Source organism: Podarcis gaigeae (assembly GCF_964106915.1).
Source record: "Podarcis gaigeae genome assembly, chromosome: 2".
NCBI lineage: Eukaryota > Metazoa > Chordata > Lepidosauria > Squamata > Lacertidae > Podarcis > Podarcis gaigeae.
Window position 1 is genome coordinate 124936986 of NC_139679.1, and position 22112 is coordinate 124959097.

The 22112-nt window shown below is 45.2% G+C and overlaps 3 protein-coding genes across 4 annotated transcripts in view; 1 reads left to right on the plus strand and 2 right to left on the minus strand.

Moving 5' to 3' along the window:
- The window catches only part of LOC310837460 (uncharacterized protein), a 187045-nt gene that overhangs the window by 158386 nt on the left and 6547 nt on the right, over positions 1 to 22112 (plus strand). The gene's annotated exons all lie outside the window — the stretch shown is intronic.
- Positions 835 to 21118, minus strand: LOC310837682 (uncharacterized protein). The gene is made up of 3 exons (XM_083724651.1): positions 21004 to 21118; positions 7863 to 7997; positions 835 to 4075 (listed from the first exon to the last, which is right to left on the minus strand). Exon 3 carries the CDS (start codon positions 3963 to 3965, stop codon positions 2514 to 2516), a length of 1452 nt encoding a protein of 483 aa, XP_083580777.1. The 5' UTR covers positions 3966 to 4075; positions 7863 to 7997; positions 21004 to 21118; the 3' UTR covers positions 835 to 2513.
- Positions 11967 to 22100, minus strand: LOC310837604 (uncharacterized protein). Of its 2 annotated transcripts, none has more exons than XM_083724461.1 (2): positions 21750 to 22100; positions 11967 to 15483 (listed from the first exon to the last, which is right to left on the minus strand). In XM_083724461.1, the coding sequence occupies exon 2, from the start codon at positions 15329 to 15331 to the stop codon at positions 13736 to 13738; it is 1596 nt and encodes a 531-aa protein (XP_083580587.1). In that variant the 5' UTR covers positions 15332 to 15483; positions 21750 to 22100; the 3' UTR covers positions 11967 to 13735. The 2 variants fall into 2 exon arrangements, with proteins under 2 accessions (XP_083580587.1, XP_083580588.1); XM_083724462.1 differs by having other exon boundaries at positions 11967 to 15510; positions 21750 to 21923.

The window sequence follows — 22112 nt, forward strand, 5'->3', positions numbered from 1 at the left end:
TGCTGACTGGGAACAGTTGTGGACCACCGGTATGAAATTTACGGCATGTAATGCCCTAAGAGAGAATATTATGAAAATGATTTATAGGTGGTACATGACCCCAGTCAAGCTTGCAAAAATTTACCACTTGTCTGATAATAAATGTTGAAAATGAATAAGAAAATGAAGGTACATTCTTTCACCTTTGGTGGACGTGCCCAAGGATTAAGGCTTTCTGGGAAATGATATATAATGAAATGAAAAAGGTATTTAAATATACCTTTCTGAAGAAACCAGAGGCCTTTCTCCTGGGCATGGTCGGCCAATTGGTGCCAAAGAAGGACAGAACTTTTTTTATGTATGCAACAACAGCAGCAAGAATTCTCATCGCAAAGCATTGGAAGACACAAGATCTACCCACCTTGGAAGAATGGCAGATGAAGGTGATAGATTACATGGGACTGGCAGAAATGACGGGCAGAATCCGAGACCAGGGAAGAGAGATAGCGGAAGAAGATTGGAAGAAATTTAAGGACTATCTTAGGAAACATTGCAAGATTAATGAATGTTAGAATGACGTTGGTTTAGAAATTAAGTGGTTTTCAGCTGAAAGGGTTATGTAAAAAGAAAAGAAAGGTTAGATATTAACTGAAAATTAAGGGAGAGGATTTGCTGAATTAATAAATAGAAATTGGGATATAGAAAGGGGAGGTATGAGGAGGTCAGGGAAGTAAGTTTAAGAAAATAAGGGGTTGAAATTATACTTGTTCTTTGTTTTGTGTATTGTTATGTTTTATTGTCTTGTTTTTATGTAATTTGTGAAAATTTAATAAATATCTTTTTTTTAAAAAAAGGAAAATTCAACATCCGGAAGGGACCCAGTTTATTGAGAGAAAAGCTATTGCAATACCTCCAGCGACTCAAAACCAGAGGTTCATTTTAGTACAACTTTGAGAGGGTTTTTTTGAGGAAGGTACAGGCATTAGCTCATAGAAGTTATACATGTAAGTGAAGGTCTGTCAGGGAGCTAAAACGGTTCTTCTGTCCATTATTTTGGGTATCCTGGTGTCTTGCTGTCTTAGGATTTACATTTCATTTATTTATTGTCCATCTGCCTGACAACCAGACCTTTAGAAAGTCCTTAGCTTACCATTCAAATGGCTCCCAACGCCTGGGAAGAAGACTCAAGGGAAGAAGAGTTGGTCATATAAATTTTCTATTTCTAAACGTTTGAAACAATAGTTTGAAAGATAAGCGGGTGGAAGTCGGGGTTGAGAAGTCCACGTAGCCTAGAAATTAATACAGCACTGAGACATAGCTTCCATCAGAGAAAGTAAGATGAAGGTTTAACAAAGGTACATACGTTTCATTCTATCATATGCTAAATGTTTTAACTAATTTTACAACAGAAACACCAGTTCAGTCTCGACCTGAGAGGTTGCAAAACGAGGGGGCAGCTACAGAAGGCAGATCCAGCCCCCCAAAGGGAAACAAGGCTGCAGCTGATCTAGAACACTGTTTCCCTCCAAGCCATATTAATGGATCCTTCTCTAGGAGGACTTGGAGGAGCCACAGACCCTTGGGAAGGAGAGAGGAGCAAAGGATGCCCCAGAGCCCCTCTGAAGAAGTTACTGACAGCACCCCAAACAGAATCACCCACCCAAGGCCATGTTTCTCTCTCTCCACCACCTTCTCTTCCCCCAGGGTTGCTTTTATTCATCTAGAGGAGCGGGGGAGGGGGTCTCTTTCACGCACCCTCTGGACACCCCAGGAACCGTGCTTTCTTGATTCCTCTATTCCTCCTGCCACTGGAAATAATGTTTTATCTGAACATTGTGCCCATCAGAGAACCAAGGAAGAGGAAGGGTTGTAACACAATTAGTGTATCATTTATAAAAACTACAGAAGGGGTTTATGCACATAAGAAGATGGCCTCACTCTTTCTGTGTCTTATTTGTTCATTTAGTATATTTACAACAATAGGTGTTATACGGCTGTTCATATACTACTAATATAACGAACCCTGCTTCCAAAGCATCACAACTTTCACCCTGTAATTTCCACAATGTTCTATTAGCAATCCCAAAACACCAACATTTCCAACTCTCTCTACCAAAGACCGAACTTCAGCTGACTCAAAGGGCATCAACATTGACCACCAGCATTGCAGGTTGATGCTCTCCGCAAACTGCAAACAGTTCATGACATATGATATTGCATTTACTATTTTGAGACATCACCATCATTACTTTAATACATAGGAACAAATTTACATGCAGACACCAGCACTTCGCATGTACTCTAAGCATCTAACGGCTGATGTATGTTAAGATCTGCACTCCAACTGAAGCTCCTTCCACACTGACTGAAGCTCTTTCCACATTCCATATATTTAAATGATTTCTCACTATCAGTAATGCAATTTGCACAATCCTCACATTTAAATGCTTTCCCCCCTGCTGTGAATGTTCTCTGGTGTCTTTAAAATGTCCGCTTTGACCAAGGCTCTTTCCGCACTCCTTACATTTAAATGGTTATTCTCTGGTGTGAGTTCGCTGATGTCTCTTAAGGTTTCCACTTTGACTGAAGAGCTTTCCACATTCCATACATTTAAATGGTTTCTCCTTTGTGTGAGTCTGTAGATGGCTTCTAAGGCTTCCACCAATACGGAAGCTCTTTCCACACTCCATACATTTAAATGGTTTCTCCCCTGTGTGAGTTCTTTGGTGGCTTTTATAATTTCCACTTTGACTGAAGCTCTTTCCACAGTCTATACAGTTATATGGGTTCTCCCCTGTGTGAGTTCTTTGGTGCAGTCTAAGGTTTTTGGTTGAAGTGAAGCTCTTTCCACACTCCATACATTTATATGGTTTCTCCCCTGTGTGAGTTCGCTGATGTATTCTAAAGGTTACACTATGACGAAAACTCTGTCCACACTCCATACATTTAAATGGTTTTTCCCCTGTGTGAGTTCTTCGGTGTCTTTTATAATTTCCACTTTGATTGAAGCTCTTTCCACACTCTATACAGTTATATGGGTTCTCCCCTGTGTGAGTTCTTTGGTGCAGTCTGAGGTATCCACTTTGACTGAAGCTCTTTCCACACTCCATACATTTAAATGGTTTCTCCCCTGTGTGAGTTTTCTGATGTGTTCTGAGGTATCCACTTTGACTGAAGCTCTTTCCACATTCCATACATTTGAATGGTTTCTCCCCTGTGTGAGTTTGCTGATGTATTTGTAGGGGCCCACTTTGATGGAAGCTCTTTCCACACTCCATACAATGGAATGGTTTCTCCCCTGTGTGAGTTTTCTGATGTGTTCTAAGGTTTCCACTTTGACTGAAGTTCTTTCCACATTCCATACATTTAAATGGTTTCATCCCTGTGTGAGTTCGCTGATGTATTGTAAGGGCGTCCCTACGACCATAGCTCTTTCCACATTCCATACATTTAAATGGTTTCTCCCCTGTGTGAGTTTTCTGATGTATTCTATAATTTCCAGTTTGACTGAAGCTCTTTCCACACTCAACACATTTAAATGGTTTCTCCCCCGTGTGAGTTCTTTGGTGCAGTCTAAGATATTCACTTTGATTGAAGCTGTTTCCACACTCCATACATTTAAATGGTTTCTCCCCTGTATGAGTTCGCTGATGTGTTCTTAGGCTTCCATTATGGACAAAGTTCTTTCCACACTCCATACATTTGAATGGTTTTTCTCCCGTGTGAATTCGCTGATGTGTTCTAAGGTGTCCACTTTGACTGAAGCTCTTTCCACACTCAACACATTTAAATAGTTTTTCCCTTGTGTGAATTCTTTGATGGATTCTAAGTGCTCCACGCTGACTGAAGCTCTTTCCACACTCCATACATTTAATTGGTTCCCCCCCCTTACGGGTTTGTTGATTTTTCCTATGAGTTTTGCTCCAATTCAAGCTCTTTTTCAACTGCATAGCTTTAGATGGTTTCTCTTCTGTTGAGTTCATCATTGTAAACGCAGTGTACGCACTGACAGAAGGACATTATGTACATTTTAACTTTGCCTTCATTATTCTCAATGAAATTGAAGTTGTCTCCTCAGAATTTGGATCACCTTCTCCTTTGGGAGGAAAGAAAATCATTTTAGGGTTTCAAGGAAGAGGGAAACGGAACTTAACACAAAGTGAGTCTAATTAACAGCACCGACTTTTTTTAAAAGCATCTCCTAGATTCTCCCCTCTCTTCTCTACGTCTCCCTGAGGAAGTATGGCCAGGGAATGGACCACCTGATCTCATGCCCTTCTTGTAATATAGAACTATCCTCGTGGAAATTACCTGTCCAGGACTCTCTCACTTTCCTTTCTTCTTTGGGTGAGTGGCTAAGCAAATATGTGTGACACTGAAAAAGCTGAATTCTAACGGGAAGACTTTCAGAAGAAAATATCCTTTGGAATAATATACCAATTGCATGTATGCTGTCAATTGGATTACAAAAGTGGATTATGCCTTTCCTAAATGTGACCAAGAGAATGATACTATAAATTAAAGGGGGAAATATGTTCCACCTTAATTAATTAATTAATTAATTAAAATATATTATTCAAACCCCGGCCATCCGGCTGGGTTCCCCCAGCCCTCTGGGCAGCTCTCAATGGAATATTAAAACATGATTAAACATAAAACATCGACTTCCTGTTGGTCCGCAGAGCTGAGAAGAGACGGGACTCAGCCCTTAGGGGAGAGTTCAGCTCTTTGCGAGACAAAGGGGGAGTCTGCAAGGGCGCCCCCCCAAAACAGGAGTAAAAAGAGAGGGGTGGTGTTTTATTAAAAAAATATGAAGTGAGACAAATCTTTAAGGTCAAAGAAGGGAGGGAAAATGATAATTGTCAGGATTTATGCACCAAATGGCAGTAAGACTGAATGCTATAGAAAGTTGGAAGAGAAATTATTTGACTTTGTGGATCAAAAAATAATTATGGGGACCTGAAGGGGGAAGTTTCATTGGAAATTGATAGAATGAGAAAGTGAATAGAATCAAGCTTGTTTGTTAAAAATATGGACAAAAAAGATGGTGGACCAGTTGCAACAATAAACATAAACAGGGGTGGTAAAGAAAGTGAAATACCTAAGAATATTGTTAACCCCCCAAAATATAAATTTCTACCAAGACAACCACAACCAGGTATGGAATAAGATTAAGAGAGATTTGGAAGTGTGGGGAAGGATGAAATTGTCACTTTGGGGAAGGATATCGGTTATAAAAATGAATGTGCTACCAAAAATGTTATTTTTGTTTCAGTCAATTGATGGAGTACCCAGAATTAGCTAAGATGACCGGGAGAATCCGAGAACAGCGGGACCAAAAATTCCTGAAGGACTGGAGTAAATTTGTGAATTATTTGAAGGGCAGTGGTGTTCAACTGAATACGCTTGTAGGATAACAAGAAGTCTTGTGAAAAAATGGAGATAAGACATATTGTTAATCAAAGTTAAAATATAGGATGTTAAGATTTTGATTATATAAATAGTAGTAAAGAGACAAAATGTAAACAGAAGAGAGATAGGATGAAATCATTAGAAGGGAATGATGGAAGTCACTGGCTAAAAATAGCCAAGATGTGTAAGAGATGATAAGATGGATGTTTTGTTTGGAAAGTTTATGTTAAAAATCAATATACCCAAAACTTTCTGAGAAAATAAAAAATGGAAATTTTAAATGATAATGGAAAATGGAAAAAAACTAGCTAAAAACCCAAATGATATAATGATTTATCAAAATATTAAGATATTACAAAGTCAATTTTCAACAATTGTGAATCAGGAAGTAGAATGGAAAATTAAAACGATGAAACAAAAGAACTTTGAAAACACAAATAAATCAGGAAAATGGCTAGCATGGCAGATAAATAAAAGAAAATCTCAAAAGACATATATAAAATTAAAATTGGAGAGAAAGAAATAGAGAATCTGAAAGAAATAAGAAAATGATTTGTAAATTTCTATAGACAATTGTATAAAAAAGGTGGAATAGAGAACAAGTAGAAGAATTTTTAAAGAAGAATGGAGTGCAACAAATCCCAACAGAAAAGAAGGACAGACTGAATGAATTAATAGAAGTGGAAGAAATTTGGAGAGCAATAAAGGACTTAAAATCAGGAAAAGCACTAGGAATGGATGGAGTTACTGCAAGACAGAAGTACTGTTTTTAGGGGACAGGAGGCGGGTGGGTGTCGATGACTCCCTGGTCCTGAACGGGGTAACTGTGCCCCAGGCACCTGTTTATCAGCTCCATCTGGTATACAGGCTGAGACCCTATCTGCCCACAGACTGCCTCACCAGAGGGGTGCATGCTCTGGTTATCTCTCGCTTGGACTCCTGCAATGCACTCTATGTGGGGCTACCTTTGAAGGTGACCCAGAAACTACAACTAATCCAGAATGCGGCAGCTAGACTGGTGACTGGGTGCGGCCGCCAAGACCACATAACTCCAGTCTTGAAAGACCTACATTGGCTCCCAGTACGTTTCCGAGCACAGTTCAAAGTGTTGGTGCTGACCTTTAAAGCCCTAAACGGTCCAGTATATCTGAAGCAGCGTGCTCACCCTCATCGTTCTAGCCGGACACTGAGGTCCAGCGCCAAGGGCCTTTGGGCGGTTCCCTCACTACGAGAAGCCAAGTTACAGGGAACCAGGCAGAGGGCCTTCTCGGTAGTGGCACTCGTCCTGTGGAATGCCCTCCCACCAGATGTCAAAGAAAACATTAAGTACCAGACTTTTAGAAGACATCTGAAGGCAGCCCTCTTTTAATGTTTGATGCATTACCGTATTTTAATATTTTGTTGGAAGCCACCCAGAGTGGCTGGGGAAGCCCAGCCAGATGGGCGGGGTATTCGTAATAAATTGTTGTTGTTATTAAATATTATAAAAATTTCAGCTACACCCTACTGGCACCATTGGAGGAAGCAATGAACAATTTTTTTTATAAAAGGAGAAATACCAGAGACTTGGAAAGAAGCATATATTATACTGATACCCAAACCAGACTCACTTATTACTGGTTAAAATCTACAGGCCGATTTCTTTGTTGAACAATGATTATGAACTATTTGCAAATATTAAGGCTTTATTCCTGACTGCCAGATGAAGGACAATATAAGGAATATTATTCAGTACTTGACGGCCAGGAATGAAAAGCAGGCAGCCATAATATTTGTGGATGCTGAGATGGCCTTTGATAATATATATGGGGAATTTGAGATTAAAAACTTAGAAATGATGCAATTGGGTCAATTGTTTATGAGAAGTATAAAAGCAATATATTCAAGACAAAAGGCGAAACTTATTGTAAATAATGTATTAACAGAAAATACTGAAATATTGAAATTACAAAAGGGACAAAACAAGGGTGTCCACTATCACCATTGTTATTCATATTGGTTCTGGACGTTCTCCTGAATAATATAAGCTTAGCAGAAGGAATTAAAGGATTATCAGTCAGAACCCTCCAGCAATGGGCATTGTCTATCATGATAATGGGCCCTTTACCCTTGAAGCCCACCAATGTATCAAGGATATATGAATCCCGAAAGCATTTTCATAGCACCCTCCACCCATATTTTTTATTGCTTTCCAGTGGTACCTCAGGTTACAGACGCTTCAGGTTACAGACTCCTCTAACCCAGAAATAGTACATCGGGTTAAGAACTTTGCTTCAGGATGAGAACAGAAATCGCATGGTAGCGGCGCGGCAGCAGTGGGAGGCCCCATTAGCTAAAGTGGTACCTCAGGTTAAGAACAGTTTCAGGTTAAGAACGGACCTCCAGAACGAATTAAGTTCTTAACCCGAGATACCACTGTACAACAGCATCAATGATCAGTCGTGCAGTGGAAAGTGAACATTGCTACTTACCGTGATAGGTTTCTTCTCTGCAGGGAGGAAGTGGGTCTCGTGTGAGTTGTCAACATGCCCTCTCCCCTGGAAGTCAAACTTTCGAGATGGGCAAGACGACCCTCTCGCCAGCTCAATTTGTGCTTAAGCAGGTAACTGTATAGCAAGAACAACAGAACAGGAAGAAAAAGGAAGACAACTTCTTAGGATAAAGGAACTCAATGGTCCTACAGTTACTCTGGAGAACTTCCTAAAGGTCCCTGTAAGGTAGTCCAGGTAAAGAAGAGAAGTAAACCCAGGTAAGGGTGGAAATAAAAGAGAAGGGAGAAGGAGGGGAAGGAGACACAGGAGGATTCTGGACATTTGGGTGGGGGAGTCCCAACCCCCAGAACAATCCTTGTTTCTCTAAATCTGATGGTCTCCCCCTCCACAGAGAGTGAAAAGGCCACAGGATGTGAAGAGAGGAAAGAAGAGACAAAGGAGGAGAAAGGGAAGAAGAAAGGAAGATCCCTTCCGAAACGGCGTTCCTGACTTTTCTCTTCTGCCCTCCCTGGAGCTCTCATGCAGCTGACCTGGCCAGGGGGTTGTTCTGCCCACCAGGTCTGCCCTCTTGATATTTGGACCTCCTGCCAGCACAGAGGTGGGCCAGGACCACCCACACGGGACCCCCCCCCCTCCTGCTATAAACTGGAAGCCTGAGCGAGGGGGGAAGTTTCCGGTAACCTAAGGGAGGGGGTTCCTCCCAGGATCTTCTTGCCTTTTCTCTCCACTGGCTGGACTTGGTAGAAAGAAGTGTCCTGTCTCCGGAGCCCCCAGCGTCTAGCCAGAGCATATGGGGGAAGGGGGGAGAATCCGCTTCCTGGCAATAAGTGGGTGGGGAAATGGGACCCCCCTTTTCAGGGATTCCTTCCTGTCCCTCTCCCCGAGGCAGATTTCTTGGCAAGGCAGGGAAAAGCCAGGGCCGCCCCTCCGGAGATTCCCCCTCCAACATCCAAGATGGAGACATCTCTTCCAAAAGACCACGTGCACCTCTCTCTGTTCGGCAGGGCTCCCGCCCCCCCGCCATGGACGTTTCCATTGATCACTCAGCCCCCCAACTTCCTCTGCCCTCCTCCCTCCGTCTCCCCTGCGCCCAGAAACCCGCCCCCCAATCAACCCTCGTCCTGCGCGCACTGTATCTCCCAAGCGCGCCCACCTCTCCATCCGGAGGGGCCTCGCAAGACGAGCCACTGACGGGGGGGGGGGACGGAAGGAAGGAAGGAAGGGGGGGGGTCTCTATACAGGCCTCTCTCGCCCCTTCACCCTTCCATGGACTCCCTCTATCCCCCCCAGGAACTAATGTTCGTGGCGGGGGTGCTTCAAAGCAGAAGCCGCCACGGAAACCCTGCAAGGACTTCCTCTGCAGAAAGCCCATCTGCACACCCCCCCCCGTGCATATCCCATAGCCAAGTGTAATGGGGGGGTGATCTCTTGTGTTCGAGGGGCTTCATCGTCCCATGTAAGATCTGGGTTTTTTGGGAAGGGATAGGGAGGGGGTCTTTGTCCTTTCCTCCCCCCTCCCCATTTCACCCCCCTTCCCCATCCCTGCATCTTTACCCCTTTGTCCTCTCTTCTGCCCCTCCGCCTCCCTTGCTCGCTCTTCCGATGTCTTTTCCTGCAACAGAAAGAGCAGGGCGGGAGGAGTTAGTCCAGCGACGCTCCCCCCCTTTCTCTATGGGCCGATGCTCCGGCCCATAGAGCTATGGGGCAGAGCAGCCCCTGCCGGTGCTCGGAAGGGAACCTGCACTGAGGATTTTCCCAGGGGTTGCATGGGAATTGCTTGGGGGAGGGGGTGCCTCTATCTCCTCTCTATAATAGAGGGGGGGGCTGTTCTTCCCTGTTCAGTTCTTCCTATACTGGAGGCTCTGGCATCCTGCACCTCAGCTCACAAGGCCCCCTTTCTGTGGTTAGACCAAGCCTGCAAGGCGGTTCTTTGGCCACTGCTTCCCTGCCTCTGCTTTACAGAAAGAGCAGCAAACTCTGCCCATGCCCAGAGAATACTGTATGAAATCCCACCACACTTTATCACTTCCAGTTTGCATTTGAAGCAACCGAAACTGGAATTGTATGGAGGAGTTTCAAAACTGCGGTCATGTCTGGGGATTGCGTCTTGGAATACCATTTTGGAAGACTGAAGGTGCAGCTTGGTTTGCTTCGCAAGGATTAAAAACTTCCCACTTCAAGAATGAGTACTTTACCCAGTTACCTTGGAGAAGGTTCCACTGAATTCATTGGGATAGGTCAGTTTGCAAAGCACGAGAGTCCTAATCTCAGGGTTGTGGGTTCAAGTCTCACATTGGGGGTTGGACTAGATGACCCTCAGGGGTCCTTTCCAACTCTGCAGTTCTATGATTAACCACCAGTCAAGAATGCGGCAGACTCACCCCACTAACCGCCCCCCTTTAAATAGAGTGTGCACACCTAACAGTACACCAACCTCAAAGATCTCACCAATTTACCACAGTTTTTCTTGTAGTGAGTGAATAACAAACAACCATGAAAGTTTTATTAACAAAAAAGAAGTTTGTGAAAGAAAGTGGGTCAGGAAATGCGTTTTCCTTGGTAGAAGTCAAATTATTTACATAAAATATAAGCTGTCTCAGGCTTAAACACATTGTTACTTAACCTCTTTTTACTCAAATATCAGTTGTTATATTTCAGTTTCTGTTACTTAGTTATGTCAGGTGGTTCAGTTAAATACTGATAATACAACACATCTTCCTTCCCCGTTCATGAGCGAGGGGCATTTTTCCTCAGCCCCCCCTTCTCTCTAAGCACTGCTGAGGTAATTCCAAAATGGCTTAACAGACCCAGGGGATCCCCTCCCCCCTTGTGACTGGCTTGGGGGGGTCTTCTCTCCCTAGAAGAACTGCCCCCTCCTGACTGGAAGGAGACCCACGGGAGCCTAAATTCCCCCAGGATCTGCTTCTCCTGCCTCAGTCAGCCCTCCCAGGACACCAGTTTGTAGACCTTCCCCAGACCCCCAACGGCGTGGATGTTCTCCTCGGGGAGGGTGTTCAACTCAAACCAGAACCAGTTCTCCCTCAGGCAAATCCTATCCTCCTCCCCAACTCCCACCTCAAAGCAATCCCTCTTCATCTTCTCTCATATCAAACCCTATCTAACTCTCTCCCTCAGAAAGGACTCCTTTTATTTTCCCTCCAAAAGTGCTGTTGTCCAATCAGAGAGGCTCCATCCCTCCAGTGGAATTTCAGGGGGACTGAATGACCAGACTCTGGTCCGGCTGCCTGACAACAACCAGTACAGGTCAGCAGTAGGAAATTTTGGTCCCTGATCACAACCACCAGACCTACTAAAGGTCAATACTTTCAGAGGAAAACCTCAGGATTTGGGAATCCCCACATACCTACATTGCCTTAGGTTTCACGTTATGGCTGTTCTAAGAGCAGAGGTGGCAAAATCAGGAGTTTGCCTCTGAGAGGAAGAGAGTTTGGGGCTGCTTTATGAAAGTTCATTCCAGAAACCAGGAGCCACTTTGGAAAAGGCCTTTCCCAGGAATGAACAGGGTGAGGGAAATCTGACTGGAGGCAAATTCTGGATCCATACATCCTTCCACAGTGGGGATCTGAGGCAAGGCTAGGGGTCAGAGGCAATGAGTGCCACACCACAGGGAGTGGCACTACGCCTGAGCCATGCGTCTCTCCTGGGAGTGATACGATGACTTGGGCGCATGCAGGCTCCGCGCTGCTCACAAAAAGCAATGTGGGTCTGCTGGGTGTTGGAGCAGAACGGGCCTCAGGCGCTGATATTCTGGTGCGCCTGGCACAAGCCCCACCGCCCAGGGTGTCCAAGCGGCTAGCTACCCCACTGTTGGGGACATAGGTTTCCAGGTGGGAGTCGATTGTGGTGAGGGTTTGCCAAACGTACTTTCCTCTTAGAACACTCCCCCCTTTTGTCATGGTTTTGATCACCTTTAAAGTCCAGGACACCTTTGCTAAAGGCTGTTCTCCCATTGGAGCACTCACAGGTCAGAGTTTCCCGATTGTCAGTGTTTATACTACATTCTCTCAAAGGTTAATGTCCAGGGGAGGGAATAACACCTCAAAGAAAAACACAGCCAAGAGATAGAAAAACTCAACATCCGGAAGGGACCCAATTTATTTTGAGATAAGCTATTGCAATAGTGTCAGTGACTCCAAGTCAGGAGTTCATTTTAAAACAGTTTTGAAAGAAATGTACAGGCATTAGCTCATAGAAGTTATACGTGAAAGGGAAGGTCACAGGTCAGGGAGCTAAAACTCTTTTTCTGTCCGTTATCTTGGATGTCCAGGTGTCTTGGAATCTTAGGATTTATATTTCACTCACTTTTTGTCCACCTACCAATCCTTAGCATTCCATTCCCATAGATTCCTATGCCTGGAACACTCAAGGTGAGAACAGTCCGTCACATAAAAGTGCTATTTCTAAAACGATTTAAACAGTTGTTAGAATGATAAGGGTATGGGAGTTGGGAGTTCAGAAGTCCACATAGCATAAAAATTCTTACATTACATAGAGTCCATCACAGAGAGTAGTTGCAGATACAGTGGTACCTCAGGTTACATACGCTTCGGGTTACAGACTCCACTAACACAAAAATATTACCTCGGGTTAAGAACTTTGCTTCAGGATGAGAACAGAAATTGCGTGGCAGTGGCGCAGCAGGAGACCCCATTACCTAAGGTGGTGCTTCAAGTTAAGAACAGTTTCAGGTTAAGAACAGACCTCCTGAACAAATTAAGTACGCAACCAGAGGTACCACTGTATTACAAAAATACATACATTTCATTCAGTGCTAAATTATATGAAATCTATTGTTTACTTGTTAAATGGGTTAACTAACAGCCTCCAGCCCAACATGATCCAAGGGGAAAGGGAAATTCGTGTCCACCACCATCACCCTGCCTGCTTCAAGCTGCTACTTGAGTGGCTCTGACCGTGACAGTCTCAGAACTCCTGAGGCACAGGTGTGCAGCCCAGCCACAGAGAGGAGGGCCTGGGGCTCAAAACTTTATTTAATCCTTTATTCCTGCTGCCACAGGAGATAATGTTTTAACTGCACATTGAGTCCTTCAAATAAGCAAGAATGAGGAGGAGTTGTAGCACAATTATCAATAACAAAAACTATACAGGGGTTTCAACATTACTTTATGTACATAAGATTACTTTACTCTTTCTGTGTCTTATTTGTTCATTTAGTGTAATTACAACAATAGGTGTTATACGGTTGTTCGTATACTACTAATATAATGAACCCTGCTTCCAAAGCATCACAGCTTTCACCCTCTAATTTCCACAATGCTCTATTAGCAACCCAAAAACACCAACATTTCCAACTCTCTCAACTGAAGACCAAACTTCAGCCAACTAAAAGAGCATCAACGTTCCCACCAGCATTGCAGACTCATGTTCTCCACAAACGGCAAGCAGTTCATGACCTATTATACTGCATTTACTATTGTGAGACATTACCTTCATTACTTTAATACATGGGTACAACTTTACATGCAGACACCAGAACTTCACATATACTCTATGCATTTAACGGCTGATGTATATAAGGATCTCCACTCCAACTGAAGCTCCTTCCACACTCCATGCATTTAAATGGTTTCTTCACATGTGAGTTCACTATTCTTCAAAGATGTTTTCACTCTGACTGAAGTTCTTTTCATACTCCATAAATTTAAATGGTTTCTCCCGGTGTGAATCCACTGCTGTTCCTCCCCCCATGAGTGTGTTCGTTGATGTATCTTAAAATGTCCAAATCAACTGCCGCTCTTCCAGCACTCTATAAATGAGTTCATTGATGTATTTTAAAATGTCCCCTGACTGAAGCTCTTTCCACACTCCATTCATTTAAATGGCTTCTCCCCTGTGTGAGTTCTATTGTGTACTCTAAGGCTTCTACTTTCACTGAAGCTCTTTCCACACTCCATACATTTATATGGTTTCTCCCCTGTATGAGTTCGCTGATGCTTTCTAAGGCTTCCACTTTGACTGAAGCTCTTTCCACACTCCATACATTTAAATGGTTTCTCCCCTGTATGAGTTCGCTGATGGCTTCTGAGGTACCCACTATCAATGAAGCTCTTTCCACACTCCATACATTTAAATGGTTTCTCCCCTGTATGAGTTCGCTTATGTATTTTTAAATGTGGACTTTGACTATAGCTCTTTCCACACTCCATACATTTAAATGGTTTCTCCCCTGTATGAGTTCGTTGATGTAGTTTAAAATGTCCACTATGACGGAAGCTCTTTCCACACTTCTTGCATTTAAAGGGTTTCTCCCCTGTATGAGTTCGTTGATGTATTTTATAGTGTCCACTTTGACTGAAACTTTTTCCACAATCCATACACTGAAATGGTTTCTCCCCTGTATGAGTTCGCTGATGGCTTTTGAGGTTCCCATTATCACTGAAGCTCTTTCCACACTCCATACATTTAAAGGGTTTCTCCCCTGTATGAGTTCGTTGATGTAGTCTAAGCTTACCGCATTCACTGAAGCTTTTTCCACAATCCATACATTTAAATGGTTTCTCCCCTGTGTGAGTTCGTTGATGTACTCTAAGGGCTACACTATGAGAAAAGCTCTTTCCACACTCCATACATTTAAATGGTTTCTCCCCTGTGTGAGTTCGATGATGCATTTTAAGGGTTTCACTATGACTGAAGCTCTTTCCACACTCCATACATTTAAATGGTTTCTCCCCTGTGTGAATTCGTTGATGCATTTTAAGGCTTCCACCTTGACTGAAGCTCTTTCCACACTCCATACATTTAAATGGTTTTTCCCCTGTGTGATGTCTTTGGTGTAGTCTAAGGTTTTTGGTTGAAGTGAAGCTTTTTCCACACACTATACATTTATGTGGTTTCTCCCCTGTGTGAGTGCGTTGATGTATTGTAAGAGTTCCCTTTATAATGAAGCTCTTTCCACAGTGTATACATTTAAATGGTTTCTCCCCTGTGTGAGTTCGCTGATGTATTCTAAGGGTTACACTATGACCAAAGCTCTTTCCACACTCCATACATTTAAACGATTTCTCCCCTGTGTGAGTTCGCTGATGTATTTTATAGTGTTCACTTTGACTGAAGCTCTTTCCACACTCCAAACATTTAAATGGTTTCTCACCTGTGTGAGTTCGCTGATGTATTTTATAGTGTCCACTTTGACTGAAGCTCTTTCCACACTCCAAACATTTAAATGGTTTCTCTCCTGTGTGAGTTTGCTGATGTATTTTATATTGTCCACTTTGACTGAAGCTCTTTCCACACTGCAGACATTTAAATGGTTTCTCCCCTGTATGAATTCGTTGATGTATTGTAAGGCTTCCCTTTATACTGAAGCTCTTTCCACACTGCATACATTTAAATGACTTCTCTCCTGTGCGAGTTTGTTGATGTTTCTTAGGAGTTTCAATCCAGTTCAAGCTCTTTCCACTATCCATAGTTTCAAATGTTTTGTCTACTGGGTGAGTTCATTGATGTTAACTAAGTGCATACACTGGCTGAAGCATATTACACACATTTTAATGTTCTTTTCATTATTCCCAGTGAAATTGCAGATGGCCTCTCAGAATTCTGAATGCCTTCTCTGTTGCTATTTGCGAGTGGAGGAAAAAAAATCCTGTTAGGGTTTCAAAGAAGAAAAAGGAACTTCTTAAAATTAAACATCACGGCCTAGGACCCTCGTACCTACGGGATCGCCTCTCCAGGTATGCCCCGCAGAGAGCCTCAAGCTCCATAAATAGCAACACCCTAGTGGTCCCGGGCCCTAAGGAAGTTAGATTGGCTTCAACCAGAGCCAGGGCCTTTTCAACACTGGCTCCGGCCTGGTGGAACGCTCTGCCTCATGAGACCAGGGCCCTGCAGGATCTGATTTCTTTCCGCAGGGCCTGTAAGCCAGAGTTGTTCCGCCTGGCCTTTGGCTTGGAGCCAATTTGATTCCCTTCCCCACTTTTTTTTTCCTTTTTCCTTTCTCCTCCTGTGATGAGGCTGCATTTTAAAATTTTAATGTTTCAATATTTTAATTGTTGTATTTTAATCTTGTTTTTAAGTTGTATTCATTCAACTTGTTTTTATTATTGCTTGTTAGCCGCCCTGAGCCCGGCCTTGGCTGGGGAGGGCGGGGTATAAATAGAAATTATTATTATTATTATTATTATTATTATTATTATTTTATTATTATCATCATCATCATTAGATTCTCCCCTCTGCTCTGTCCAGGACTCTCTCACTTTCCTTTCTCCTTTGGGGTGGGTGGCCAAAGGAATATGTGTGACACTGAAAAAGCTGAATTCTAACAGTGAAGACTTTCAGAGGAAAATATCTTTTGGAATTATATACCGATTGCATGTAAGATATCAACTGGATTACAAAAGTTGATTATGCGCTTCCCATCTAGCCCCTCTGAAGCTCTTTCCACACTCTTTCCCTCTGGGTGGCTTCCAACAGAATATTAAAAACACGATAAAACATCCAATATTAAAAACTTCCCTAAATAGGGCTGCCTTCAGATGGATTGATGATATGACAACACTCACTACAGATGGATTACTTATATACGTAGACTTTGTTTGGATAAACATACTGACATTTGGAATGAGTTCATAGAGAACATAGTAGGTTTCTAATAACCATATATGCAGTATGAGAATACGGTAATATTATGGTATTTTTTGCACTTTTTCTCTCTCTTTTATTCCCCCCCTTTATTTTCTATAACTGAAATTATATTATTCAGATGTCTACATGTAAACCCTCCAGTAACGGGCATTGTCTATCTAGAGATCTGCACTGGCTCCCAGTACGTTTCCGAGCACAATTCAAAGTGTTGGTGCTGACCTTCAAAGCCCTAAACGGCCTTGGTCCTGTATACCTGAAGGAATGTCTCCACCCCCATCATTTTGCCTGGACACTGAGATCCAGCGCCAAGGGCCTTCTGGCGGTTCCATCATTGCAAGAAGTGAGGTTACAGGGAACTAGACAGAGGGCCTTCTCGTAGTGGCGCCCGCCCTGTGGAACGCCCTCCCTTCAGATGTGAAGGAAATAAGCAGCTACCTTCTCTTTAAAAGACATCTGAAAGCAGCCCTGTTTAGGGAAGTTTTTAATATTTAATGCTGTATTGTTTTTAACACTTGATTGGAAGCCGCCCAGAGTGGCTGGGGAAACTCAGTCAGATGGGCGGGGTGTAAATATTAAATTAATTATTATTATTATTATTATTATTATTATCATCATCATCATCACCCTTTACCCTTGAAGCCCACCAGACTGTGAAAGTGCATACATCTATTCTCACTTGATGCCGATGGACAGTATCACAGGTTGTAACTCACACTACCAAAAACCAGAAGTAATGAAGATGGTTTCAATATATAATTGATATATAAATCCCAAAAGTATTTTCACAGCATCCTCCATGTACCACAATTATTAGCACAGGTTAAAGGCTAATGAATATATTATGGCTCAAGTTTTTGTGGGCTGTGTACAGACCTGAAGGTGTTGAATGATTGGTTAAGGACCCTGTACGAAAAGCTGGAAATGTACGGTCTCCCATGGTTTCAAGCTGGGAGAAGAAATGGAAGCCCCCAGGTGAGGTCCCTCCCCTTTCTGTGTGAGGCAAGGGTTAAGATCTAGCTTTGAGACAGCGTTAGAAACTGATATATGAAAGCTAGCAGCTAAATGGCACCTTCCACTTAGGTTATGGGCACAACAACGGAATGTCTGGGCTGCAAAAAACAAATCCATGCTTCTTCTGCCTGCTCCCCTAATATTCCTAAGATGGTCTCTTCTCCAGAATTCAGAGAGTGGCTGGAAGTGGGGAGGCAGAAAAGGTCCTCCTTTCCTTCCACTCTGCAGTTTTAATCTGAAATCTTAGGTGCAGTACTGTGCCCAGAGCTCAGAAACTGCTCATGCTAATGAAATTCCTTGTTACAAAATTTGCCCAGAACAACGGGAGTTTCAAACGCTGCTTTGAGACAGGTAGACATTGTATTCTTTCTTTCTTTTTGGTGTCATTTAAATTAATTTTGTTTTTTTTTAAATAATATGGTATTATGAAAAAGTTTGAATGAAATTTTATGAAACAATAAAAAACACACACCCTGAAACCTGGGAATTTAACCACTCTTTTAAGGGGAGTGCAGGGAGGCAGTTTCCCCATTAAGTAAATAATTAAAATACTTAACTAACTGACCAATTGTGTCACAGACAATTCGGTTCTGCCCTGCCCCCCCAAATGTGCCCCCCATAAATCCTGGCTACGCCCATGCCCTCTGGACCCCCGCCCCCCATCTCCCACACCAAAGGCCACCTCTGTCTCTTATCTTTCTCTCTGCAGATGCTTGGCTGTTCTTATCTTCCCAAAGGATGCTTCTATTCATTCCCCAGCCCCCCCCAAACATCCACTGTCCCCAGGGGCGCCGACTTATAAAAAATATTGGGGGGGCCCATACTGGGGTCCTGCCCCGGGAAGTTTTATAAGATCCGCTCCCGGCCCGTTGCTGCTGCTGCCGCCCGCCTCGTGGCCCCCTCGCCAGCTGAGGGAGGGAGAGAGACCGAGAAGGAGAGAGATGCGTGGTGGGCAAGGCAAGTGCCCGCCGCGCCTCGCCTCCCACCGCCCCTCGTGCCGGCCGCCCCCTCCCCTCCCTTCCCCGCGCGCACGCGCTCGCTCACCCTCCTCACCCCAGCTCTTGGCCGTTCGCCCCAGGAACTCGCCGCTGTTGGGGTTGTAGATGAACCTCCGCCACTCGGCCATAGACTGGCTGAAGGGCTTCTCCTCCTCCTTGGCCATAGCGAGAGAGAGAGAGAGAGAGAGAGAGAGAGAGAGAGGCTGGAAAGAGAGAGGGAGCTCGGCGGTTCGCGGGCGGCGGTTTTTCCCCTGCCGAAACAACAGCGGCTCCTCAGAACCGCTAAGTAACTCTCCCTCAGGCGCCCGGCGGGAGAGCAGAAGAGAGGAAAAGGAAAGAGGGGCTGGGCCAGTCGCACGCACCGAGCAAAACTACTCGCGCCGCCTCTTTTACTACCGTAATAACTATTTGTTTTAACTCATTACTGAATGTATTTTAAAAGGTAACTATCATCAAACAAGGAAAATAAAAAATACCAACATAATTTTGTGATTTTACAAAGCATAATATAACTACCGTATTTTTCGCTCTATAACACGCACCTGACCATAACACGCACATCGTTTTTAGAGGAGGAAAACAAGGGAAAAAAACATTCTGAATGAAACAGTGGATGTATCATTTTTGTGCTTCATGCTGTGGCCACAGACATGTGATGTGCTCTGATGGTGAATTTGGGCTGACCCAATGCAAAGATCCTGAGGATCCATGTGGATCCATGTTTTGTAACCACGTTTTTGCACCATTGCAGCCCCAGGCAACAGTGGGTGCGTGATTTTGGGGGGGCAGGCTGTAGCCATGGACATGCTATGTGCTCTGATGGTGAATTTGGGCTGACCCAATGCAAAGATCCTGAGGATCCATGTGGATCCATGTTTTGTAACCACGTTTTTGCACCATTGCAGCCCCAGGCAAGAGTGGGTGCGTGATTTTTGGGGGGCAGGCTGTAGCCATGGACATGCTATGTGCTCTGATGGTGAATTTGGGCTGACCCAATGCAAAGATCCTGAGGATGCATGTGGATCCATGTTTTGTAACCATGTTTTTGCACCATTGCAGCCCCAGGCAACAGTGGGTGCGTGATTTTGGGGGGGCAGGCTGTAGCCATGGACATGCTATGTGATCTGATGGTGAATTTGGGCTGACCCAATGCAAAGATCCTGAGGATCCATGTGGATCCATGCTTTTTAACCACATTTTAAGTGGGGAGGGAAGGAAAAACACAGAAGGGACACGGAGCAGGAGAGGGGTGTGCAGAGAAGCAGCTGGCTAAGAATGCAGGAGAGGGGTATAACAGGAGGAGGGAGGAAAGGAAGGCCAAAGTTTTCCCTCACCTACCCACCCAAGTCAGCCAGCTCGCGCGCTCTCTCTCGCTCTCTCTCTCTCTCTCCCTCCTGCACGGAGCACAGAGACACACTCTGCTTTCCCTCTGCCTGGAGGGGAGGGGCTTTCCCTGCTCTTTGTTCCGTTTGAGCAAACACAGCAAGGAAACAGAGCAGGGTGGGCAGTAAGACCCTGAGGCAGAATGCCGGAAAAATACGGTAATAATTTTCTTAAATTATTGGGGGGGCGGAGCCCCCCCCAAACGAATTTTTGAGGGGGCTCGGCCCCCTCAGGCCCCATGGAGTCGGCGCCTATGACTGTCCCCCTACTTCCCGGATTCTCCCCTGCGCGCCCAAGGTCTCCCCAGCCATAGCTGTCAACGTTTCCCTTTTTAAATGGGAAATTCCCTTATTCCGAATAATATTCCTCGCAAGAAAAGGGAAAAGTTGACAGCTGTGCTCCCCAGCGCGCCATCCTCTCCATCTGTTGGGGCCTCGCAAGAAGAGCAGGGAGGCAGGAGATGCAGAAAAAAGTGGGGGTGGGTCTCTATCCGCTTCCTTAAACCCTTGCGTGGACTACTGTTCTCAACCTGTGGGTCCCCAGATGTTGTTGGACTACAACTCCCATCATCCCTGAGCTCTGGCCTTGCTAGCTAGGGGTGATGGGAGTTGTAGTTCAACAACATCTGGGGACCCACAGGTTGAGAAAGGCTGGCTCCGTCTCTACCGCCAGCAGGGCCCCACGCGACACGGATGCGCCTCTCGCTACACGCGCGGAGCCAGGCGCGCCCCAGGGATCCCTGCCTGGGAGAAACAGGAATCCGCAGCGTCGGCGTCACGTCTGAGGCCTCGGTTCAAACACAGCCCTGCTTGGGGACGGGGGGCTCCCGCAAGGACCCGCTAATGGTGGGCACCGCATTTCAATTCCAGCACAGGCGCCAGAAAGAGGGGGGGGGAGAGTGCAGGGCAGCTGAGCACCTCTTGCCCCCCCCCCAAGGAAAACGCGTGGGGGGGGTTGCACAAAAGGAGATATTGCAATGGAAACCTTGCAAATGTTGGGTTTGCAGCTGTATTGCATAGATCCAGGGCCCCGTCGCTGGGTTTTCTTTTGGGGAGGGTGTCTCTTTGCCGCCGTCCTCCCCCCCCCCTTTGCTGCACCTTTACCTCTTTGTCTTCTCTCGCCACCCGCTTCCTTTGTTCGCTTTTCCGATTACCTTCCTTGCAGTATGAACGCGGAAGGAGGGTGTGCTTTCCACCGATACTCCTCCCCCCCCTTTTAAGACCTCCCTCTGCTCCCCACGCCCTGCGCTAGCTCGGATGGGAACCGGACGTGAGGGCGCTGCCTTTGGCCTCTTCCTCTTTGGGCTCCGTGGGAAATTGCAACACGCCCCCACGCCCCCAGCTGTCAACTTTTTCCTTTTTTAAAGGAAAATAGGATAGGATTCCTGGCAAGAAAAGGGAAAAGTTGACAGCTATGCCCACCCTCCATTTACCGTGGGGGCAACTGCTGCAGCCGGATCGAGATTAAAATTGGGTGCTGGGTGGGTGGGGGGAAGTACACCCCCTCCCCCCAGTGAAGCAGCTCCCCCCCCGCATGCACTTAGGGTTTGCACATGGTTGGAGTCGGACGGGGGTCTCCTCCCCACAGCGGAGAATTGAAAATGGGGTGGTGGTGGTCCTCTTTTCACGCCGGAGATCGAACCTGGGTCTTCCCTATACATGCAAAGCGTCTCCTCTGTCATTGAGTTGCCCCCCCCCCCAAGGAACTGACTTTGACCCCCTCCAGCCAAACGGGAAGAACAACACCGGCCTACTTTGCAGGGCGACACTCCCCTTGGAAAATGGGTGTCACAGTGGCCGGATCTCTCCCCCCACCCCAATTAACAGAGATAAATGTAAACCTGTGTAACCTTCAGTTCCAGGAGTAGTTTTTCCAGAGGTGGGGGGCTGTGGGTGGGTCTCTTTCCGTGCCGCTACCGGGGATCGAACCTGAGACCTGCTCACAAAAGAAATGGGGATTTTTGTTTGCAGGGAGGGCGGATCTCCTGCCACTCCTCCCCCCTCCTCTCCCAAGGGTCAATGAACTCCGCTTCCTAGAGAGGCAGGAAGTTTGTGGCGGGGGTGAGGTTGTAGAGGCTGAATGGAGGGGAGGGGTCTTTCACATTCCCAGGCGAGGAGGAGGCGTAGAGAGGAGAAAGAGGTGCTGCGCATTTGGGGGTGTTTCGGGGTTGGTGGGGAAAGATTCGCTTTCCTTGCTGGCGGGGGGAGGAGAG

Bases quoted from the DNA above. Each gene is read 5' to 3' on its own strand.
- LOC310837682 (XM_083724651.1), bottom strand. From the start codon at position 3,965: ATGATGAACTCAACAGAAGAGAAACCATCTAAAGCTATGCAGTTGAAA.
- LOC310837604 (XM_083724461.1), bottom strand. From the start codon at position 15,331: ATGGATAGTGGAAAGAGCTTGAACTGGATTGAAACTCCTAAGAAACAT.